Genomic DNA, 23602 nt, shown 5'->3' with positions numbered 1-23602 from the left:
AGTGTCTGAAGCTGACAAGTGTCTGAAGCTGGCAAGTGTCTGAAGCTGGCAAGTGTCTGAAGCTGGCAAGTGTCTGAAGCTGGCAAGTGTCTGAAGCTGGCAAGTGTCTGAAGCTGACAAGTGTCTGAAGCTGACAAGTGTCTGAAGCTGGCAAGTGTCTGAAGCTGGCAAGTGTCTGAAGCTGGCAAGTGTTTGAAGCTGGCGAGTGTCTGGAGCTGGCAAGTGTCTGAAGCAGGGAAGTGTCTGAAGCAGGCAAGTGTCTGAAGTTTAAATACCTCGGAGCTATCGTTTCAGATGTGAAAACCAAATCTGAACTACTGGCCAGAATTGCACAGTCCAAAGCAGCACTTACAAAACTCAAAACAATCAGAAAAGACAAAGGTATAGCCCGCGACACCAAAGTCAATCTGGTGCAAAACTTTGCCCATTACTGGGGGACACCAAAAAAGGTTACAACAGAGAACGGAGCCATGCGAGCCAAAACGCAAGAAGCAATAAAGTTTAAAGAGCGCGTCTTTGGATATAGCGCATACAAAAAAATGTGGGGCGTAAAACACCCATCGCGAAGGACATACTCAATGTGAGCACGACCATTGGTGCCAACTAAAACTTTATGGTCTGATCACAAGAAGAAGAGGCAGACAGAGAGAGAGCGACGTGAAGACAAAATCTAAAAATGGACGGGCCTGCCATTGAAAGAGATACCATTTAAGGCAAAACACAGAAATAGAGAAAGCAACAGGTCTAGTGTGGTGACCCACGGTTCAACAGACTAGGGATAGTTGAGGGTGGTGTGCCTCAAACCACACATAAAGGTCAGGCTTTGGACTTGGCTATCACAGAATGTTTGAGACAGATGCCCGCGCCTCCACTGGCTACAAGAACCTTGAAACCATTGCGATGAGCAGTAGTTTAGTAGGCCTTTAATACTTAATAATAGAAATGTAACCACGGACTATTGACTACAACTGACTTCCATGTCACTCTAATATCTGTTGACCTTCCAGAAATTAAAAAAAATATATAATATATTCTTTTTATTTTTCTCTTTCTCTTTTGTTATTCATATTTTATATGTATATATTATTTGTATTCCTTGTTACACAGAACCAAACAGACTTCGTTTAGAGATCATTCCCAGAATTCGTCACGGGAAGGCGCCCATAGACGCCACAGAACACAACGTTAAAAAACAGTTTCACCAGCTCCAACAGCACCATCACCGACGCCACCAACATGTCGTACATTCAACTACGCCCCCTCCGCCGGCGCCCGGCACAAAGGGCCCACTTCAAATAGACAAGTCCTCCGGACAAAAATGGGAGGAGTCCCGGAAAATAATCTCCGCACCTTATCACGGAAGTCCTCGCGAAAAAGATCGGGTGCATGCTAAGGGAGATAACACAACTTTTGTTTACAAGCACTATTACCATACCAACGAATTGGACGATTTGGGTGATGTGCCCATGATAAGCACCGAAGACAAAGACTTCAATGAAGCTAAGGAACCGACTTGGTTAGAGAATGATGACAACTTTGATGATGACAGGTAACTTAAATATTTTTTCCAAAAGGACAAAAAAAAAGAGAATATTCTTTTTGTTAGCTCGTTTACTATTTTCAATTTCTATAACGATCTAAAATTAAGACTATAAATGTTTCAGCCTAGATATGGGACGAGGAATGTACTTTTATCTTTGTGTCTTTCTGAGTATTTTATTAAGTTTTGTTTTTGTATTTGAAGATTTCAGTGTTTTATGTATACTTGCTACTTTACTGTTGAGTCTTCTATCCTGAAGGTTTTCTAAATTTAGTGATTTTACTAAAGGTGTTACTCTAGTCAAATGAGAATATTCGTTTGTTATGAATCTCACTGCTCTATTTTGTGTCTGTTCCAGTTTCTTAATGTTTTCTTGAGTTGAGGGATCCCAAACGGAGGATGCATATTCTATTATTGGCCTAACCAACGTTAAATAACATTTTAGTTTTATGTTCTAATTTGATTTATAGAAGTTTCTTTTAATAAACACTAATGCTTTGATTGATTTTCTGATAGTTTCATCATTCATCAATATGGGGATTCCATGACAGTTTTTCATTTATTATTACACCTAAGTATTTTGTGTTTCAGACTTAGAATTTTTAATACATAAAATTGTGAGGCCCTTTCAGCTTCAAAGTCCTATATACAATATGGTACACTAAAATTTTCACATCCTTGAAGTCTGAGCCTGTTAGCTAAAGTTATACTTTTTATTATAGAAATACATAAGAGAATGTCACCATGTATGTTCTAATAATCATTTTTTTAACTTAAATTATTATAGCAAACCCCAAAATCTAGATATATCCATTTGTCTTAATATTTTGCTTGATATAGATCTAGTTCTTGTCATAATTTAGGTATAGCCTAATATTTCCTGAAACATTTGTTAATTAATATTTAGATAGCTGTTTCATCTAATTTTAATGTACAGTACATTTATTCACTACTTAGGCTAGCAGAGTTCAGCTCAACAACACAGTACTATCCACCCCAGCAGTCATCATTTCCTGCTGTGATTGCTGCCTCATTGATCAACCAGAGAGAAAAATCCCAGCATGCCTCAGCTGACAGGTATCACAGTAGCCATGACAACAGGCCAACTGGGAGCCAGGATGGCAAACAATCATATTCCTGGAGAATCTCAGGACTTACTGAGTGCTCTGAGCCTTGCGGTGGAGGTACATAGTCATTTTTTTTTTTAAATCTTTCTAGATTGACTGATGACTGTATCTAACAAATACTGAATGACTGCCTGATCATGTGGTAAGCACTCTGGACTTCTGTTTCGATGATCCTGCGTTCAAATCCGGCCCACCGTCACCCCCTATCGTTGTACAGGAAGTTTAGGCTAGGACGTAATAATCTTGAATTCTGAAGGAACATCCATAATTTTAGTATTATTGTATACAATAATTTATAATCATTCCCTTGCACTGCCAGTATTGTGGCCTTTATGAGATGTTTGTAAAATGTTTTACATGTTTCGGATGTTCTTTCAGAGTTGAAGATAGTTTACTTCCTAGTCCAAACCTCCCGCAGGATGACGGGGGATGGGAGCGGGCAGGGTTTGAACCCTCCACCGTCGATAAATCCGAACGACAGTCCAGCGCGCAAACCGCACGACCGCATTTTCTAATGATGTTGTACCTTTAGTTATCTAAATAAACCTTCAATTCCATAGGGAAAAAATAATTCATCTATTCCTTAGTACTATTACAATGGATATCATGGAGACTGCTGTTATTGTGGTCCCGAATTTACCACCTCCATCCTTAGCTGTCCTGCTTGAGGTTTAGACTACAAATCTTCATTTCTAAAGAACATCCAAAACTTGTAAACAAAACAATTAAAATACATTGGATAAATTATGCTTTCTGTGCCAGGTCTCCAAGAGCCACGCCTGGTGTGTGTCAGAGAAGGTTCTCAAATTGAAGTGATTCCAGAGAACTGTGATGAAAGTAGAAAACCTTCTACCTCACTTATTTCATGTAACACTCAGCCCTGTGGGGCTAGGTAAGACAATGTGAGAATCTCTAGGAAGTACTTAAGTATGTACATTCAATATCTCCATTCATCTCCATATTAATTTGAACTAGACCATCTTCTCTGGAATAGCAAAGAAATAAAAAAAAGTCTATACAGATGGCAACATCAGTGACAAAATATGACAGAGCCGACCTTAGGCATAGGCAAACTAGGCAACCACCTAGGGCTTCCGATTGATGGTGGCCATGCACAGGACTTAAAACAATTGTTTTAGAGAAGAAATTGCGAGATTATTGCCCAATATAATTGTTGTAGTACGCTAGGTTTTAAATAAATTGCATTATTTTATTATTTTGCTGTTTATTTTTCTAATTCGTTTGGGGCCACCAAATTCACTTCACCTAGGGCCTCCCATTATCTAAGGCCGGCCCTGAATATGAAGAACTATAGAAATGCACTGAGCTTAAATTCCCCTGGTTATTATTCTATGTTATGAAAACTATACAAGGTAGACATATATAGATTTAATATTGTTTAGTAAATTTGTTTTATTAAAAATTTTGATTTTCAGGTGGCATTTACATGAATGGAGTCCCTGTAGCGTCACATGTGGTCGAGGACTTCAGAAGCGAGTAATAGAATGCCAAAAAAGAATATCTCCAACTTTGACAATCTCTGTCAGTGCTTCTAGCTGCCCTCAGCCACAGCCTCCATCAAGGCAGTACTGTCAGTTGGAGCCATGTTTTATGTGGAGGGCATCTAATTGGACCAAAGTTAGCATATTTTATTTTATTAAACACAATGACATTTAGTATTTTAACATTTAAATTAGAAATAATTCATGATCTTACTTAAAACCATATAGATCTATAATTTTAAATAACTATAAGTGGAGCCCTCACCATGTCTGTGGTTGATGGCAGACTGGACATGTATATGCTTCCAACCGTCAGTATATGATGGTCAAACCCTTCCTGTTGCTGTCCTCTGCAACCCTGAAGGAACATCCGAAACTAATAAAACAAACAAGATTGAATCTGCACTTCACAAGTGAACTCACAAAGAGAAAATAAATTTGTTTAAAATAAACAAAAAAATGTAAGAGCTTAAGTACAAAGTAGACAGAAAAAAAAAAGATTTTTTCACATTGATAGTGACTGATTTTATTGATTTATTCATGCGAAATATTTTTTAATGTGTCAAGAGCTTAAAAAGATTATAAGAATTCTACTGCTTTACACATGACATCCATTTTTTAAGGAAAAATAAAAAGTAATGGACCCTTTTCTCTCGGGGCAGATGATGTAAGGCTTATTTGTTTCTATGGTTTATGTTGAGAGTGTCGTGTGGCCAGCACAATGACCAACTTTAACTTCCCCAACTTATGTCAGGTACCCATTAAAAATGGACTCCGGGGCTTTCTTAAATCCCAAACTTCAGAATCCTTGTCTTCCCAAGGATTTGAGCTCAAGACTTCTTGGTTCATAGGCCTAGTGTGTTACCACTCAACCACATTGACCCAAGAAAACATTAAGCCTTCAATTTATTTGTGCTATGTTCAAGCTTAGCTATATAAAGTAGGCCTAAGCTGTAAACTGTAGGTTAATTCTCTCTTTTAGTAAGGTACCAATCATGGATTTATAGATTTAAGTCAGCAGTAAACGGTAAGTTTAATCTCTCTTGTAGTAAGGTACCAGTCATGGATGTACAGAGTTAACAATGTTTGCCATCTTTCAGTGCTCAGTAGAATGTGGCTTTGGCCAGAGAAAGAGACACATTCAATGTGTTGATGGCAACTCCAAAAATGTGAGTGAGAAACTGTGCACCCAAATAAAACCTGACACGGAGGAGATTTGTAATATGGGATCCTGCGCTCAAGGGTGGTTTTATTCCAAGTGGTCAGAAGAGGTCAGTCAGAGTAATTACTGAATACTAATCTTTTCATCATTCTCTGCAAAGCATAAAGCAGTGTTACATTCTATCCATCTACTTCTCTCCTTGCTCGAGTCTAAGGAGTAAACTGTTGAAATAGTAAAAGACTTGTTATCATATACAACTTTACAACTTTGTTAGAGAAAAGAGATGGTCTGTGTTGCTTAAATGTTATAGTTATGTTTTTCTGTAAACCGTACAAACAATCACAATTATTTTTTTAATTTTTATATTTTTTATGTCGATACACACAACTGTACATACACTATCTAATGATTGTGATATTTTTATTAATAATACATAATAGAATATTTAAATTTTGTTTACCAAATAAAATTTTAAAAAAAAATTAATTAAATTTAAAAAAAAAAAAAGTAATTGTGAGATTAATAATATATAATGAATATAGAGAAATAAAAAACAAAGTTTGTAATGTCTAAACTGGCCACTCTCCAGTGTTCCTCCAAATGTGGACGTGGTCACTACACAAGAGATGTCTATTGTTTGGCACCAGATGGCTCTAAGCTGGAGGAAGCCAAATGTGGAAAGAGTAGCAAGCCCCATGAGCAGAAGTCTTGTAAGGCATCCACGCCTTGTGGTGGTCAGTGGTTTGCTGGACCCTGGTCGCAGGTAAAATAATGTTCAGTATATTTTCCCACAAGTTCTTTTAAAGAATACTATTATAAAATATATGTGATATTTTAAATCTAGTTAACAAAGAGCTTTTAAATTCTATGAGCAGTTGATGTAGCATTTGCCCCTGTCCTTACAGCCATAGAGTTTATGGTGCTGTATGTGACTATTTGTTCAAGGACTTTATTTTGTCCAACACATCACTCAGTAGCTTTACTTTTACACATTCCAGCTAGCACATAAGTCATGAATTTTTGTAATTCTCATCTCAGAATCTATTTGGCCTTGAAACTATTTTCTTATCTTATCTTATATAATACAGACGTTACTTCAAAAAAGAAAATGATTACATCCTATGCGTCATGCATTTAGTCATGCATGTTAACCAACAACTTAAATTCTGCCAACCCACTGGTTTTCTTGGCTGACTCAGGCAACCCATTCCATGCTCTAATAGCACTAGGGAAGAAGGTGCATTTGTACAAATTTGTCCTAGCATATGGGACGAGGAATGTGCCTTTATCTTTGTGTCTTTCTAATTATTTTTATTAAGTTTTGTTTTTGTATTTGAAGATTATGGTTCAGTGTTTAATGTATAATTACTACTTTACTTTTGAGTCTTCTCTCCTGAAGGCTTTCTAAATTTAGTGATTTTACTAAAGGTATTACTCTAGTCAAATGTGAATATTCGTTGACTAAATATGGATCACAGACTTATCAACTTTCATGGGTATTAATTTTAAGTTATTTTTTTATATGTTCCAGTGACAATTTTCTTTATGAGAGACATGTATTTATAAAAGCTGTTGTGATGCTTGAAATACAAGATACCTTTATTGATTATATTAAAACTTCTGTCAGTAAAAAAAATTGATTGATTTTTCAACATAAAAAGATACCGGTATATATGTAATACCGGTACATAAATTAACTACCGGTACCATACAGGTAGGCCTACTAAATTTTAAAAATGTGTGCTGTATTAAAAACTCAAACTTTTCTTTTAACAAAAAACAATAATTAAAATATATTTACTATATAACAGTGCAATATGACATGTGGATCAAAAAGTTATCGTCACAGAGAAGTTTTCTGTATAAAGCATCATGGCAATAGAATTCACCACATTGTCAAGGACCATAACTGTTTAAAGGAAGATAAACCTGTACAAGTAGAAGCTTGTGGCCTGTTGGCTGATTGCAAGCCTGAGTGGTACATGACAGCTTGGACTGAAGTAAGTCACTGAAATGTAGAAAATCAGTTGCCTATTAGGTAACACAGCCACTTATTTGTAGCTTAAGTCAGGACATTATTATTTTATTATCGTGGCTGAGTGGTTAAGTATAATGGGGTTCCAAACTGAAGGCTCTTGGGTTTGAGTCTTGGAGAGAACTGGGTATTTTGAACTTCTGGGTTTCTCGTACACTTCTAAATCCACCCACTTGGGCATCTGTTGAGAAAGTAGGGTGGTTAGTAATTGCGTTGGCCACATGGCATTCTTGTTGGCTATACAAAGAAATGATCATTATATTATCTGCCCGATAGATTGCAAGGTCTTTATTTTTTTTTTACTTATAGTTACACACAATCAGCCATCTTTTTATTGTAAACTCTGTTGAAAATCAGATACTTCCAATCCCATTTCTTGGACTTTAAATAGGTCTTATAAATGGTTAGTCATTTTTGTTACAGTTAAATAGATATGAACAAACATATAAACCATCTTTAAAACAATAAGATTATATAGGAATGTTTTGTATTGTTGGAATTCCAATCTTTATAAGATTGATTGCGCTTAAAATAGGGGCAATGACTAAATTAATGGCCTTCCAAAAGCATATATACTCATTAGTTTTGGAGATAAACTATTGGCATATTGTATGCAGATATGTATAAACCTTTTCTAAAATAAAATTTAAAATGTTAAAACAATTTGTGCTTTTCAGTTAATGATGGCAATCAGAATATACAAAGATCCATACGTTTCTTTTTTGAAATCTGCCATACTAATAGGCTTAGTTTGTTTATTTGGGGTCACTATTGAGTGTGCAATTAAGATGCACATTGCTTTGCAACAAAATGTTAAACTGTGAAACACCCTCAGTGGCTAGATATTGTGTCTTTGTTAGATTAGTAAAAAATAATTTAGTATTGCTTCACTAATTGACCATGGACAATTAGGCTTTATAGCCTGAATTTTATTGTTGGGTCTATAAATCTACATAGAGTTGGCAGTAAAAGTGTAATGACCACATATCCCCTTTTCAGACTCATCATGTGCACAATGTTAATTGGTAGACACATTGGATTTATCTTTGTATCTTATGAAACACAGACACTACTTTAAAAAAAGATGATTACATCCTATGTGTGTTCCTAGTCATGCATGTTAATCAATGACTTCAATTTACTCAAGTCGTTGGTTTTCCTGACTGACTCAGGCAACCCATTCCATGCTCCAATAGCACTAGGAAAGAAGGAGCTACTTTAGGTCCAACAATATATGAATTGAAATATTGAAGAACCAGTTTGTCAAAATAGATTTTGAAATCACAATAAATAATGTGCTTAAATCTGGCTTTATTAGATTAGATGTTGAAAAGCTTACTTTAAACTCATTATATTCACAGCTTGTGAATAATTACAGTGTAAACATCTCCACTACAAAGTAAATATTTACTACAGCCCAAACATCTCCACTAAAGACTAATTGACTCCACTACAAAGGAAATGACTCCACTACAGACTAATTGACTCCACTAGAGACTAACTCAAACATTTAATGCAGACTGAACATTTCCACCACAGTCTAAACTTCACTACTGACTAAACATCTTTAAAACAGCTAAATATCTTTCTAAAAACCTAAGTATCTCTTTCTAAATATCTACACTACTCCCTAAGCAGCCCACTACAGTGTAAACATCTCTACCACAGATTAAACATCTCTACCACAGACTAAACATTTCTATCACAGGCTAAACATCTCTACCACATGCTAAACATCTCTACCACAGATTAAACATCTCTACTACATGCTAAACATCTCTACCACACACTAAACATCTCTACCACAGACTAAACGTCTCCTCTAAACTTTCCTCTCCTCACTACAGTGTACTAAAAGCTGTGGTACTGGTGTGAAGACCAGAGAAATCAAATGCCTAGACGGCAATCTAATTCAGAGTGCAGACTGTGATAAATCCCAGAAGCCCTCTCGGCGCCAGCCGTGCAATACAAAGCCATGCATATCGAATCGTGTAGAAATTCCAACCAAAGAGGTGACCACATCTGTCGACTACCTACAGATGGACTGGTCAGCCCCTGTTGCCAGCACAGGTGAGGAGACAAGACTGGGCAAGCTCAGAGACAAATCTTAAAACTTTCTTGTAGACAAATTAATTTATTTCCATTTGTTCCTATGGTTACATTAGACTTTATTGTCTCGTCACCAAATGATTCCTTGTTAGGCAAGAGTTATCTGTCATTATATTACTAGCTTTCTTTCATTATTTGTATATTAGGCATTTTACTTGAGGGCTTAGAAAGCTACACCTGTATTTTTATATATGCATATATATATATATATTAATATGTTATACATATCCAATAAAATTGGTATGAGAAGTATTTTTTTGACTTTAATAAAAATCTTTTAGTGTTGTTTCTTTTCTCTATCAAGAGGAATTGCTTCGTTTCTTAGTATATTCATGCTATGCATGCGGCGAACATCATAAATATTGAAGACTATAATCTTCTTAAATAGATCTTCATATTTAATTCTTATATCTATCTCTCCCTATATGTATATATTTATCTATATACTTGCATATTTTAAAGCAATAGAAATATTTATGCTGAATTTGTATTAACAAAAAAGTTTAACTAGTTTTTAATCCTGCTACTAATTTTGTGATGTTGGAAACTTAAAGAAATATACAGTCTCTGTGTGCTCTGTGGATGAAGACTGCGTAACCACACAATAATAATCTTAGGTTGAGACTCAGTAGTGTAGCTGTTGGGCTACAAAAAGTTAAACTGTTAAATACCCTCAGTTGCAGCTTTGATATCGGGGGCCCCCAAATGAGTGGTTTTTACATTAAAAATTAAATATTATGCAAAATGCAAGGGCCCCCCTGAGAATTCAAGTCCCCCCTTCCTGGGCCCCCAAAAGATGGAAAATTCCTACCTACGCCCCTGATGAGACTGAATGACAGTGGCTTCATCTGATGTGACAAATTTAAATTTAGAGATTTCCTAAATTCTACAATTTTCTCTTAGTATATATCTTGTATTAAATTTTTATGTAACATCATCTCTCTTAGTAAATTAGAAAATGCTTCAGATTAGTGGCTTGAGTGCTTTACCCTGCTATAGTTCTCATACATGAAAGTACATATTTTCTTTGATATTTAAAGATTTTTAAGACTGTCTCCAGTCTAAAATTAGCATAAATGTAAAGAAAACATGTGAATAATACAAGCTTAAAGAAAAACCAAGAGATTCTATCAACAATTTTAGATAATTATTACTATAAATATATAAATGTTTTCCAAACATATTAACTGTTTTATTATTAATACATTTTAACTAGAAGTCTCATTTAGAACTTATTTCTAGCCAATTCATATAGATAATAAAAAAAGAAAATTGAATTATTTTAAAGAGCCCTTTTTTTTTTTAGCAAATTGTGCTTGCATATTCTCTTTTGAAAAGTGACTTGGCCACATGATATAAACTACTTTCTTTCAGAACATTTCTCCTGTTCAGATAGTGAGGACTTGAGATGGTGCCAGCTAGCTCGTCGAGCCAGACTCTGCCATTATCAGCACTACAAAAAGATTTGCTGTCACACATGTCACAGCCTCGACCCCAAGCCCCACTGATTCACAATGTCACAGCCTTGACCCCCAAGCCCCATTGGTTTTTAAAATGACAATATTGACCCTCTATTCCTACTGAATCAACATTTAGTCAATCTCAAGAGTGATTATATTTGTTTATCTCCACTGATGTTTGAAATGTGTTTTACTTACTGATTGAGTAACCATTTAATTTATTTTCCATGTCTTGTTGGCATGTACAGAGCTGAGAGATGGTAATGAAGACTTTGAAAGGGTTATGGAAAGGAATGCTTTGATGCTAGATGTAAAGGCTTTGCATGTTCATGTTAGAAATGTGTATATTGATCATGGTAATGTAGTTTGGACCACCTTGTGGTTTTGTTGCTCACTCCAGGTTTAAATGTATTTGCATTTACATATGAATCTTCAATTTTACATACACTTGCAATATTTATTTCAAAATAATACACTTAAACCTGGTGGGTACCAACTTTCTTCTCATTTTAAATCAAGAGTCTATATCAAACCACCACCACCCCACCCCCGTACTGGTATGAATCCTATGGTGAAGGACGAGTTTTTGGCACATTGGCAAAATTTAGGCCATGTCGTGCCCAGGTGAAGGACGACTATGGATCATCTTGTGGAGCACTTTTTGATATGACTGGAGCCCTAATTCGGAGAGACATTCCCGTCCACATATATCACAGGTTATGGTGGCTTTCGCTTTGGTGGTAGAGGAACCGGCCATTTTTAAAATGGCATTTTTTTTTCCAGAGCTGAGGCCCATGTGTATACACTGTCCATAGCTTTCTTGGTCACCATCTCTTTCCAACTAGTGTGGTCTATGGCTATGCCTTCCCAGTGGTCAGTATCAATGTTCATTGTTTTGAGGTCCCGTTTTATTACATCCACATAACGGAGGTGTGGTGCGACCAACTTTACTTGAGCCAGACACAAGATGCCCGTAAAGAATTATTTTCAGGATGCGGTAGTATATTTCAACTTATTATGATGTAGTATTAGAAAGCTTCACTAGTGAATGGCTGATATAAGTTTAGAAATGTAGAATTGGTAGGTTGTTGGGACACAGAAATGCATGCGCTTTTTATCACATAAACCATGAGGTCTCAAATGAAAACCTAATTTAAACTAAGCAGTGTTAGCATACATTATACAGTAAGTAGCTGCTAGTATGGTATTGATAACTTTTACTGCTGAGCCGTTCTGGGAAGCAGTTGATTCCTAAAATTCTTCATTGTTGCTTTGACATGGCTGCTGAGTCTAAGCTAAGTCAGTAATGATATTGAGAACTTTGGGATATGCAGATTTTTAGGGTGTCCACCCAGTATATGCAGAATCTATTTGAAAAAGTAGATGTCATGGGCTGGCCATGCAACTATTCTTATAGTCCATTAATATGTGTGTAAACTGCACTTAGCACTGAATCAGCTTCTGAGTTTTAAAAAGGGAAATTGCTTTACATTTTCAAAACCATTCTTCCATTTTATAGTTTCAAAACTGTCTAAAACATTTTTGTTTTCAAAAGCTAAAATAAAATTTCTTTGTTCAATAAAGAGTTTACACAAATACCCAACAATTAATTGGGACACTTCAGCCTTGTATGGCAATGTACTTTTGTTGTACTATGAATGGCATGTTGTTGAACTGTGTTAAAACATTTCAGTGTTGTCATAACCACATATGTACATACCACAGCGATGATAGAAATTGTATTTATTTGTGTGTGTGTGTTTTGTGTTTATGTTTTTCAATATGTCTGAAAAAGTCAAAAGATTCTGGGTTCTTGTTTTACCAATGACATTTTCAATGATAAAAAGAAAAAACAAAGTGTAGGTCAGTGGTATTCTCACTCTTTGCTTAAACTTCAATGTGTAAAATCTGATTTGATTCTTTTAAGACAGTCTTAAGCTATAAAATTCATTAAAATAGAAAAAGAATGTGTGATAGGGAGAACTGTGGTGGTAATATAAAGAAACCTTAAAGGGAAACTCTGATGATTTTGACAATTTTTGATATAATATGTGTTTTGATTTACAGATAATGAATATATTATTCTTTTTTTTTCAATAATAACTTAGCAATTGATGTTTTTCCTACGTAATTTTCCTGCGCCTCCAAAACAGTCAGACTTTCACCGGGTTTCTATGTGACGTCACAAATACGTTTTAATCTATTGACTTATTGTATAATAGGAGACCATACAGCAAATTTAACATTCTCGTAAAATATTTAGAAAATTTAAAAAAAAAAGAGAGAAGATTGGGAGACACAAACTCAACAATGTCAAGAACACTAGATACTGAAATGTTGCCAACTAGAGAAAGATCATCAAAATGTGATTTTTACAAGGCTAAAAAAAAAAACAAGTAAGCCAAAGATACACAGACATTCTACTCTTCATGTATTCTGACACAAAATACTGGTACACCAGTGTCTGCCATAGATTAAAATCTCCAATGCTAAAATAACAATTTTAGATCTACAGTTTACTACTTACTTGAAATGAAAGCTTCTTAAATGTTCTGTTTACTTCTGAATGTCAGAAGTATTTGCTTCTAAAGAGCAGCTATTTTCAGTTAGCATTTTGTTTACCTTAATGTACCAGTAGGTCAAAGTTTGGCTGCTTTTATTGTAGAATTATTAATACCCTGTTGTTTTAAGGCAAAATAACTTAAACTTCTTTGACAAGGTGACTGTTATTCTAAAGACTATCAAATTAATATTTCAGAAGAGAACTGCTGCAATAGAAACTTAGGCACACTTGTGTTGCTTCCTTATCATTTTAAATGAAAATGTAATGTATAGGCCTTCAAGATTAATGGTACAACACTTTGATCTCCCAGTGGATTCTATGATAATGTCCTTTTTAATTTATGCTTTTGTTTTTACGTGTTGTGTGAATGGTGTGTGTATCTTGGCAAGTAGTTTTAAGTTTGCCAGCATTCCATGCATTCATGTCTACTACTTGTCTGTCTTGCATCTTTCACCCATCCATTTCTTCAAGGAACAGCCTACTAAAAACTTAAAACAGTTTAATTTTCTAGCATTGCTGATGCTAACTTAAATTTGTTGTAGATAGAATCTACTCAGTAGCTGGCTAGAAATTCATTTCTTTCAAGTCTCTCAACAACTCTGTGTGAATCACCCAGTAGCATCCAAAGTTCTATCAGTAGGCTTTCAAAGGACCAGAATTAGGATCCTTCAAGTTTGAGAATGTCCTGCCTAATGGATGGGATTGAGCCGAAGATCTAAACAGTCATTTGATTGGTGCTATTATGCTCTTCCTCTATAGGTACTAGATAACATTTTGGTACATTGAGATATGTTGTTAATAACTTTGAAAGGGCAGTAATAAAGATTAGCTAGTATTTTCATTTATATACATCCTATGTAACAAAGTCATCACCTACATATTTCCATCACTGTAGACAGAGAAATGTACACCTGCATGCTGGATATAGTCATTAAATATATATGGCCTATTTATAAATATATCTTTATAATTAGTTGTATCTGTATTTTTTTAAAGTAACAATTAGGTCTAAAATACCTTTAAGTTCATACCAATGAGTTAAAGTGAGAGAGAGTGAAAGATATTGTTTTAAGAAAGCTAAATTTGATAGAAGCAATAAATAGGACATTTTTTTGGACAATATTTATTTAATAAGCTCTAACAAAAATTAAGTTTTGTGTGAATGAAACAGCTGGAACAGAACAAACTGATGTGTTGAATTTTTGAATATCTTTTCATGTCAAACTACCAGCACTTTTTATTACAACTGATGTGTTTGGGGAAGTTCAGTTCTGAATGTATTAGTAACTCGGCTTGATGCACTGATCACAAGCTTACATACAAAACTTACTTCACTTTCTTTATCTAGTGTGCAACATTTGTTTTGACATGTAATAGTCATTGAAATTGAGTAAATTGTGTCAACATTATAACTTCATGATGTAGCATTGATTTCATTCATTGTTGATGACATGTAAAGTACTATTAAATACTGAACCAATTTTTCAGTGTGTTGTTCATTTTGTGATTAATGTGTTCAGACATCAGCCCCAGACCTGTATTCATACTTCTTAGAGCTCTCAAGAAGTCAAATATTTGAGAGAAAACAGGTGCAGAAGACGAATTGAAAACCTTTGCATTTGGTGTTGCTAAATATGCAGGGTGCAACTGGGTTTGCATAGTCATGTGAAACACTGCACTCATCTTTAACCTTTGGAATTCCTCTAAGAGTTACACATCTATTTATATATACATATATATATATATAGTCATCTAAAAAAATTATCAGCCTTAAACAACAAATTTTCAACATTTTTTTATTTCATAAAAAATTTAACATGAATTAATTGTAAACATAAATCAACAAGTATTCAGAATATTGTTCTATTTAAATCAAATAAGTATGTACATTTAGCACAAGATTTTCATTGGTATGTTGTGAGGTGGTAAGTTACAGTTTCATACAGTCAAAACAAAAATTAGTTCTAAACATGAAGCAAATCTAGAGAGTGAAATAAAAGCTCGAAATTGTATCCCTAAGCATTAGTTTGAATCACTGAACATGTATACAATCATAAGTACTGATGCAAACCTGCAAACGTAAACAAAAGATGCAACTTTCTAGAACTTTGACTTTGGATACTAGTTGAAATCTGAACTTGTGTTGTTTTGAACAGCAAATAATTTACCACTAAGGCAGAGATCTGAACATTTTCCTCAAGCAACATCCACAATTCACAACTATCACACAGACTTTGTTAGTGTCCATGTTTTGTTGACTTGGGTGTAAGCACATATATTTCAAACATACAACAGACTATTTAAATCATGCAAATCAAATCAAATAATGTGAAAAGATAAGAGTGGAGAGAAACAGTATATCACTGTTTAGATAAACAGTCTATCACTGTTTAGAGAAACTGTCTATCACTGTTTAGAGAAAGTCTATCCCTGTTTAGAGAAACAGTCTATGACTGTTTAGAGAAACTGTCTATAATATATCACTGTTTAGAGAAACAGTCTATGACTGTTTAGAGAAACAGTCTATAATAAATCACTGTTTAGAGAAACAGTCTATCACTGTTTAGAGAAAAAACAGCTCTTACAAGTTATTATTTTCAACTAGTCTAGTAATTTTTCATTGACTTAACATGTAAGCTTTACTCATGCATTCATCAATAAAATATTATATAAGATCATATCCCAGACATTCTGCAGGACAGTAGGCAGGGTTACAACTCAGGACCATTGTGATGTCAGCTTGACGATCCTAATGTACATTAATTAAAAATTTTGTGGAATTCTCTAGTGCTTTAATACTGAGAATATTATTTTCTTTATCTTATTTCTGATCATAATATGTTTTCAAGGAAACACTGAATGAGCAAGCTAATGAGTAAATGCAATTTTCATACTAGATGTTGAGTTAGACTTCTTTTGCAATGTGCTAGAGCTGCCTTTGGCAGACTTCAAGAACAAGTATGGTCAAGCTTATCAACTTAGTTGAGGATCTACATATGTTGTAGTCAGTTTAATGTGGCAGGATCTTGTATTCCTGTTACATCGAATGACTTCAATGTCTTTAGAGGCATGTACACCAAGTGAAGAATTGATTTGATCATAATCATGACTTTAGAATCCTAAACATGCCACACATGAACAGTATCTGTATGTATAGTAAAAAGGTCCCATCTAGGATAGGCTGGACATGCTGTCTTTTCTATGAGGAGCTGTGTCTTGGGAAGCATTCTCAAGATGTCAACACAACAGACAGATACTTTCCTCAAGCAATGCAGAATCAACACCCATGATCCCTTCTTGTGGCATGGAGCCTTTGTGTTAGTGCTCCAAGTTACGAGAAAAAAAGGATAGCAACCAAAACAATAAGTTTGTAAGCCAAAAAATGTGTAGTAATAGCAGATAATAGTGCTACAGAACCAATGTGTGCTTGTTAAAGCAAAGATAAAACATCAACATCCATCATGGATGAAATGTGATTATTATAATGACAATGTGGCATCTGTTTTACTAACAGATATGTTGACCAAGAAACTACTCCTGTAGAAATAACAGAAATTTGATTCTGAAAAATTATTTTTTTTAATCTCACCCTATAGATTTTCTGGTCTTAATCTATTTTAAGTCTCTTTGACCTAATGAAAGCCATTCCATGGTTTCTCATATGAGTCTTTAAATTGGGTTCATTGTCAAACACCTTGTAGCAGACCGTGCACTCCAGTGGATTTACAGCTTTTTTTACAGTGACGGGGGAAGGGCACTCTACCTTTGGAGGCAAAGGCAGTGGAAAAACTTCTATGATAGGTTCCTCTTCGTCTAATTGTTCCACACTAATTTCTTTACTTTTCAGGTAGTTGTCCACATTTTTTATTTTATGAACTGCAAACAAATGTTTTTTAAGAGCAGACACAACAACGAAACACAGGCCACACTCTGGACATTGCGGCTGCTTGTCTGCATTGTGGGTCTGAATGTGCTGGGAAAACTCTGCAGATGATGAGCAAGAAAATCCACACTTACCACACATGTAATCACCATTATCTGCAAGACGCAATCTTTTGGGAGGAAGGGATGGCGAAGAAACAGAGCTCTGGAATTCAGGGATCGTTTGCCCACTGCTAGCATTTCTTTCCTCTACTTTAATAAACTTATCTACCGAGGCCTTTTTAACCACCCGGTGTTTTTTAACCAGGTGACGCACGACTGATTCTTTTTTAGAAAATGTCTTATTCACATCTTTCTTTTGACACTTAAGGCATCGGTAGATGACCCTGATGCCATCATGCAAGCGGCTGATGTGTTCATCTCTTGCTTCCAAGTTTAAAAAAGCCAAACCACACAGCAGACATGGAAATAATGAGGCTTCGTTGTTCTTATTTACTTTTTTAAAGTTTATTGCTTTGTCTTTCTCAGCATCATTGCTCTGCTTTTCAGTGGTCTGTGCGCGTCTTTTAGCACCACTCTTCTGGACACTGACCCCAATCCCAGTCATTATAGTGTAGCCGCAGAAATGGTTAGCATGATTAACTGCCATTTCCATAGTTTCAAAATCTGTGCGCTGGCAACGTGCACAGACTATAGTCCCTTCGGTTTGATGGCTCTTTAAATGTGACAAAAGCATAGAGTTCAGAACCTGACTCTTGCAGATAACACACTTAGTTTCATTTAGGGATGCCAGTAGGTCACCTTTCTTGATGTGATTCTTGATGTGGTCGTCATACCTATTTTGACCTATAAAAACTATTCTACATTGGTGGCATTGAAGAAAAAGATCTTGAGATTTATTAGGTTGGCTAAGAGAAGATGGTGGCGTACTAGTATTCTGAGAATACTTTTTCAACTGGCTAGGAATGTGGTTTTGCAGATGTTTTTCATAAGTGCTTTTACCAATTATGTATGCTTTACATTGCTCACATTCATATAAATTTAAATTTGATTCATCCTTGGAGTGGGGCTTTGAACTGTCTGCAGCCTGGCTAATAATTATCGCTCCTGACTTTTGAAAAGTTAGTTTCTTGTTGACAATCACTGGATGGTCTGCAGAGCCAGAAGCTCTTGTACTTTTTGGTGCCATGTGGACATTCAGCAGAGATTGCTGCGGATTAGAATGAGAAGCCTCATTGTCTTGACTACTTCTGTTGACATTCTGTTGCTTAGAAACACTCAAAGAATTTGCTGAACCTCTTGTGTCTTTGACACTATTTAAAATACTGACTGCATTAGAAGAAGAAAGACTAGGCCCATCTTTAGGGGCGATCCTTACATATGCTGCAGAAGAGGTTGAGCTGCCAGGTAAGGTAAAAAACTTAAAATGCCGATTGTAGTCAACGCGGGCTACTGGTCTTTCTACATCTACACACTGTTCAAAGCAAGTACTAGGTGAGAAAGCACACTTCTTCAGCAATATATGGTCAACCAAATTTTTCCTATTGGAGAACAAAGCAAAACAGATTGTGCAACGCTTTGCTTTGTGTGTATGTTGACTGTTGCAATGTTTATCTAGCTCTTCTTTGTCAGCAAATACTGTAGGGCAGAGGAAACACTGCCACTTTGACTCTGCAGCTTTGAAATGCATTTGTCTTACATGATTTTCAGCATGAATTTTCAGGATATTCGAGTTGTTTAAAAATACATCACACAATGAGCAAACCAGAATTGACATGATTCGTGCAGATATATAATAATGCACTTTGGTGTGGTGCACCACAGCTTTCGCAAGTGTGCTGAATCTTAGATTGCACAACTGACACTTGTATAAAGTACTCAAGTGCTTATCCAAGTAATGCTGCACCATCTGTTGGTTGTCAGTACTCGTTTCTTGACACTCACATCGAATCTCATCCACTCTGTTGAAATGCTGACACTTGTCCACATGATCAAACACAATTTGTCTTTTACTTTCAAGGCTGCTACTTTCCTTAAAATTAAAATTGGTTTCTCCACACTCAGGGCAGGCATAGTTGGAAGGCTCAGCTTCGTGGAGCCTGCAGTGAGTTTCAAAAGCAGTAGCGCTATGCAAAAACATATTGCAATGAAAGCATTTTTTTGTGTACTGTTTATCACAAACTTTTTTTTTATTTTGATCTAACTGCTCACAATTCTTCCTTTTGCTAGGACTTGCTGTTACAAAAACCCTGGCATTTTTTGTCGAGCCACTTCCTGAGGCGGCACCGACAGGACTTGTTTCAGGGTCATAAGGTATCAGTGAGACAACGTCATTGTAAAGAACACTGGTTTCTGGCTTGTGGTTTCTTACGTGTAAATGTAACTGACACTTATTGTAAAACAAAAGTGATTTCCCACAAACACGGCAGGCATACTTTAGATAGAAGGAGGTGCGCTTGTAATGGCTATCTAATCCATCCTGTAACTGAAAACATTCTTTACAAACAAGGCATCTGAAATCTGTGCAACTATTCTGTAACTCTGAGACTATAGGTAATTTTTTTAATTTCAATACATCACTATTTCTTAAATATTTGATATTAATCGTCAATCTTGCAAGAGCTGTATCCACAAATCGCTGAACCCTTTCTGCGGGTGTGAGTTCAGTTGTAACAGACAAGTTGCTAGACTGATTTTTGCTTAATTTAGTTATAGCCAATGTACTATTAACAGACAGTTTATCATGACTGAATGAAGATTCACTGTTTATCACATGACTCTCAGTAGGGCTGGATCGTATAATATTCTTGGCCGGAACACTTGAACTATTTCCTTTTGGTATAGAATGAGTAGCCTGTCTATCTAGTTTCGGGATTTCAGGTTCAGGTACGACACATACTTTTGATGAATTCAAATTACTGGACACTTTTGGAAGAGGACTACTTACAACAGGATTGCCATAGCTTACAGGAATGATGTCTGTTTGACAAGATGAATTAGTTGTCACAAAAGAATTGCATGTGCTTGAGCCTTCACTGGACAAAGTAATGGCTTCTGCTAAATTTAACAAAGTTTTTAGTCTACTACGATCTGAATATGCAATTTCTTGCTCTGCTTTTTCTGACTGTGACTTAAGAGTCATTGAAGACTGATCTACATTGATTGATGCATCCTGGGTATTTGTTGTAATGTTTGACACTGTATCAACAGCTCCCTGACCAATGTAACTAGAAGTCTTAGGCGGAACACTTGTATCATTTAACCAAGGGTTGTCAGAGTCTTCTGGCATGTCAAAAATGCTATCAGAACATGAACCTCGAACATCTAGAATGATGGGTTGAAAATCTGAGCTTTTCTCTGTATCAATTATTCTTGCACCGTTAATGCTATCCACATCAGTTGCTGATAAAACAGAACTACTGGACTCACTAGATATCAAATCAATCTGCAAATCTTCACAAGGCAAACTAGGTGTGGTGGAAATGCCGTTTGTTTCAGATTGGGAACAGACACCAAAGTCATGCTCACTTTCACTTTGCTCTGTACGCTTTTCACCTTGGCCATAGCTCTCACAAATCCCTAAATCCTGAGCTGTTGTGTTCCCTTTTACATCATCCAGCTTAATGACAAAGGGAGAGTCTAATGATGAGCTATGATTAAGTTTAGAGGATAAACTTTGAGGTGACTTCTCAGAACTTGCTTTTAGTCCTTCCCTGCTGATACACCACTTGTTCTTATTCAGGTCAACAACGAAACAATTTTGGATCCCTGTAACTCTACTTGAGTCAGGGGAAGAGTTCCCGCCCAGGACAGAATCTTTGCGACTAACATTTGAAACATCGTGATTATCATTAGATAACAGAGACCTTGTATCTGCTGACTCCATGTTCCACTCGCATATACAGATATTTCAAGGACTTCTGAAAACAAAACAAAAAAAGATGTTAACATTTCCACACAATATGAGTGTATCTCTGAAGAATGAGCAATTGTAATGTTGCTGTGTAAATACTGTTGTTTTCTAAACTTCAATTATCAAATTAAAAAAAGCACTGAACTATACAACATGTTTTTTTTATGTAGCATATTGTTGTTGAAACTATATTAAAAGGATATATATTACAGTAGATAAACTTTCACACAGGTGTATGATATTTTGTATAAGATTACCACAAAAGACACAATACAATACAAGGATGCACTAAAAACTACTGAGAGTCATGCTAATTTGATAATCACAAATATTTTTGAAAACATTTTCAAAATTCAGCTGCAAATCAGTCTCATTTGTCAGCCATCTCTTATATAGATCTTTAAAATTACAGATAATTGTGTTGAAAACATATCCAGGAGTTCTTGTAGTCCATCATGTTAATTAACTGGAGATTTTAATTTTAGTTATTTATCCGTGCTCTAATGGCACCAGAGAAAAAAGAGCACTTGAAATTGTACAAATGCAATGTCTTATCTTATAAAGATCTACGTTACTTCAAAAAAAGAAGATATACATAGTTCAGGAAAATATAATATGGAATAAGATATAGATGTGCCTTTATTTTAAATGCCTTTTTGGGTATTTTATTAGTTGTTTTTTTTAAATAAAATTTGTGAATTTTAGTTGAGCATTTTATGTTTTATAATTTATTTAAATTTATTGTAACTTTACTTTTTAATCTTCTGTCCTGTAGTGTCTCAAAGTTTAGTGATAAATCACTTGTGGTATTACTCTTGTCAAATGTCAATAAACAGTTATTTTAAACCTTACAACCCTATATGCTTCAGTTTTCATTTCTTTGGTTTTTTTGGGTTGACGGGTACCTGTTATGGTCAGTGTAAATGTGGAAAGGTGTGAATGTGGAAAGGTGTGAATGTGGAATGGTGTGAATGTGGAAAGGTGTGAATGTGAAAAAGTGTGAATGTGGAAAGGTGTGAATGCATGTTGAAAGAGGATGTAAAAAGACAAGGGGACGCCAGACTAAGGCATTGACATTTAAAGAAACATTATTAACAGTGTGTGCTCCGTAAACACTAATTAAATGTACAAATTCTCAGTAATGTGTTATTTTAATAATGAGAGAATCTCATTGTCATAACAGTACCAAAAAGTTTGTTCTAATATTGGTCTGAACAACATTATATTTAAAAGCATGTTCTTGTTTCATCTGTTAAGAAACCCTTTTCTAATGCTTTGTTTGATTTCTTAGTTATTTTTTTTTAATATGAGGTTTCTATTACTTTTCATTGATTTATTATATAATATTTTAAAACTTTTAATCTAAGCTATAAATTTTTAATATTTTTTTTTATTATAGCATTTAATGAAAAAAAAAAAGATAACAAAGATCTATATTCTATAGTTATATATAATATACTCTATTACTTAGTATTTTGTCAATTTAGATTGATCTATATTTTTAATAAAATTAAAGAGACAGAGAATAAGTATAATATATTAAACCGGGTAGCCCTAGCAGCCTAGCTAGCCCTAGGCCTCTAGAGTCTAGTCTAGAGTCAAGACTCAAGATAGACTATAACTTTAACGCTATTAAAGAATTAGATCTAGGACTAGATCTCTAAATACCGATAGAAACAAAAATTAAAGTTCTAGATTATCACTAGAATAATAGACATTATATTATATTAGATCAATTGTAATAGTAAATAGTAACATGATACTTTAACTTAATCAGTTAATGATAGATCTACTAGCTAGACTAGATTTTAATGATAGATCTAGAATATCTAGATTCTATATAAATGACCCACAGCACTTCATTTTTATATATTAATTTGCATTTATGATTACCAATTATTATAACAATGAATGTGTTATAAAGACATTTCTTTCTGTGCAAGTACTTGAAGTTTCCACTGGTATTTATCAAGGTTGGATGGTAAAACTCCAGGCACAATGATGGGGGGATGTGATTTTTTATGCTGCATATCCCATCATCCTTTGACGCCTTAGCCTTAGTAAGCGGAGTGCTTATCAATCGTCATCAGAGGCAAATCTGTACAGTAACAAAACAATTATAAGCAAAAGCTTGCTTAATTATTTTAGGTATTAAATCAAACATACATCAAACTAAGAGGATAGTAAAAAAGTAAATCTAGATCTAATACTTATATTTCTACCAATGAAAGTTGCCTACCCAACATGCGCAATTCCCACTCTTCCTAAGAAAGAAACAAGAAACGGTAAAAATATTGGATTATTAGACT

The 23602-nt window shown here is 35.0% G+C and overlaps 2 protein-coding genes across 3 annotated transcripts in view; one reads left to right on the top strand and one right to left on the bottom strand.

Moving 5' to 3' along the window:
• The window catches only part of LOC106070965 (thrombospondin type-1 domain-containing protein 4-like), a 150564-nt gene extending 135581 nt beyond the window's left edge, over positions 1-14983 (top strand). For both annotated transcript variants that reach the window (XM_056018267.1, XM_056018275.1), the window contains 9 exons: positions 1108-1549; positions 2498-2724; positions 3430-3559; positions 4104-4305; positions 5270-5440; positions 5921-6094; positions 7143-7331; positions 9214-9436; positions 10850-14983. In XM_056018267.1, the coding sequence (XP_055874242.1) occupies positions 1108-1549; positions 2498-2724; positions 3430-3559; positions 4104-4305; positions 5270-5440; positions 5921-6094; positions 7143-7331; positions 9214-9436; positions 10850-10983 (1892 nt within the window). In that variant the 3' untranslated portion in view covers positions 10984-14983. The remainder of the gene's footprint in view (positions 1-1107; positions 1550-2497; positions 2725-3429; positions 3560-4103; positions 4306-5269; positions 5441-5920; positions 6095-7142; positions 7332-9213; positions 9437-10849) is intronic.
• A 297-nt stretch (positions 14984-15280) lies between these two features.
• LOC106070966 (zinc finger protein 532-like) lies at positions 15281-23589 on the bottom strand. Its single transcript, XM_013230982.2, has 3 exons — positions 23533-23589; positions 23187-23391; positions 15281-21300 (listed from the first exon to the last, which is right to left on the bottom strand). The coding sequence occupies exon 3, from the start codon at positions 21264-21266 to the stop codon at positions 17106-17108; it is 4161 nt and encodes a 1386-aa protein (XP_013086436.2). The 5' UTR covers positions 21267-21300; positions 23187-23391; positions 23533-23589; the 3' UTR covers positions 15281-17105.
• Positions 23590-23602: the final 13 nt, after the last annotated feature.

Source organism: Biomphalaria glabrata, chromosome 1 (genome assembly GCF_947242115.1).
Source record: "Biomphalaria glabrata chromosome 1, xgBioGlab47.1, whole genome shotgun sequence".
NCBI lineage: Eukaryota > Metazoa > Mollusca > Gastropoda > Planorbidae > Biomphalaria > Biomphalaria glabrata.
This window is presented reverse-complemented; position numbering and strand designations above follow the sequence as displayed.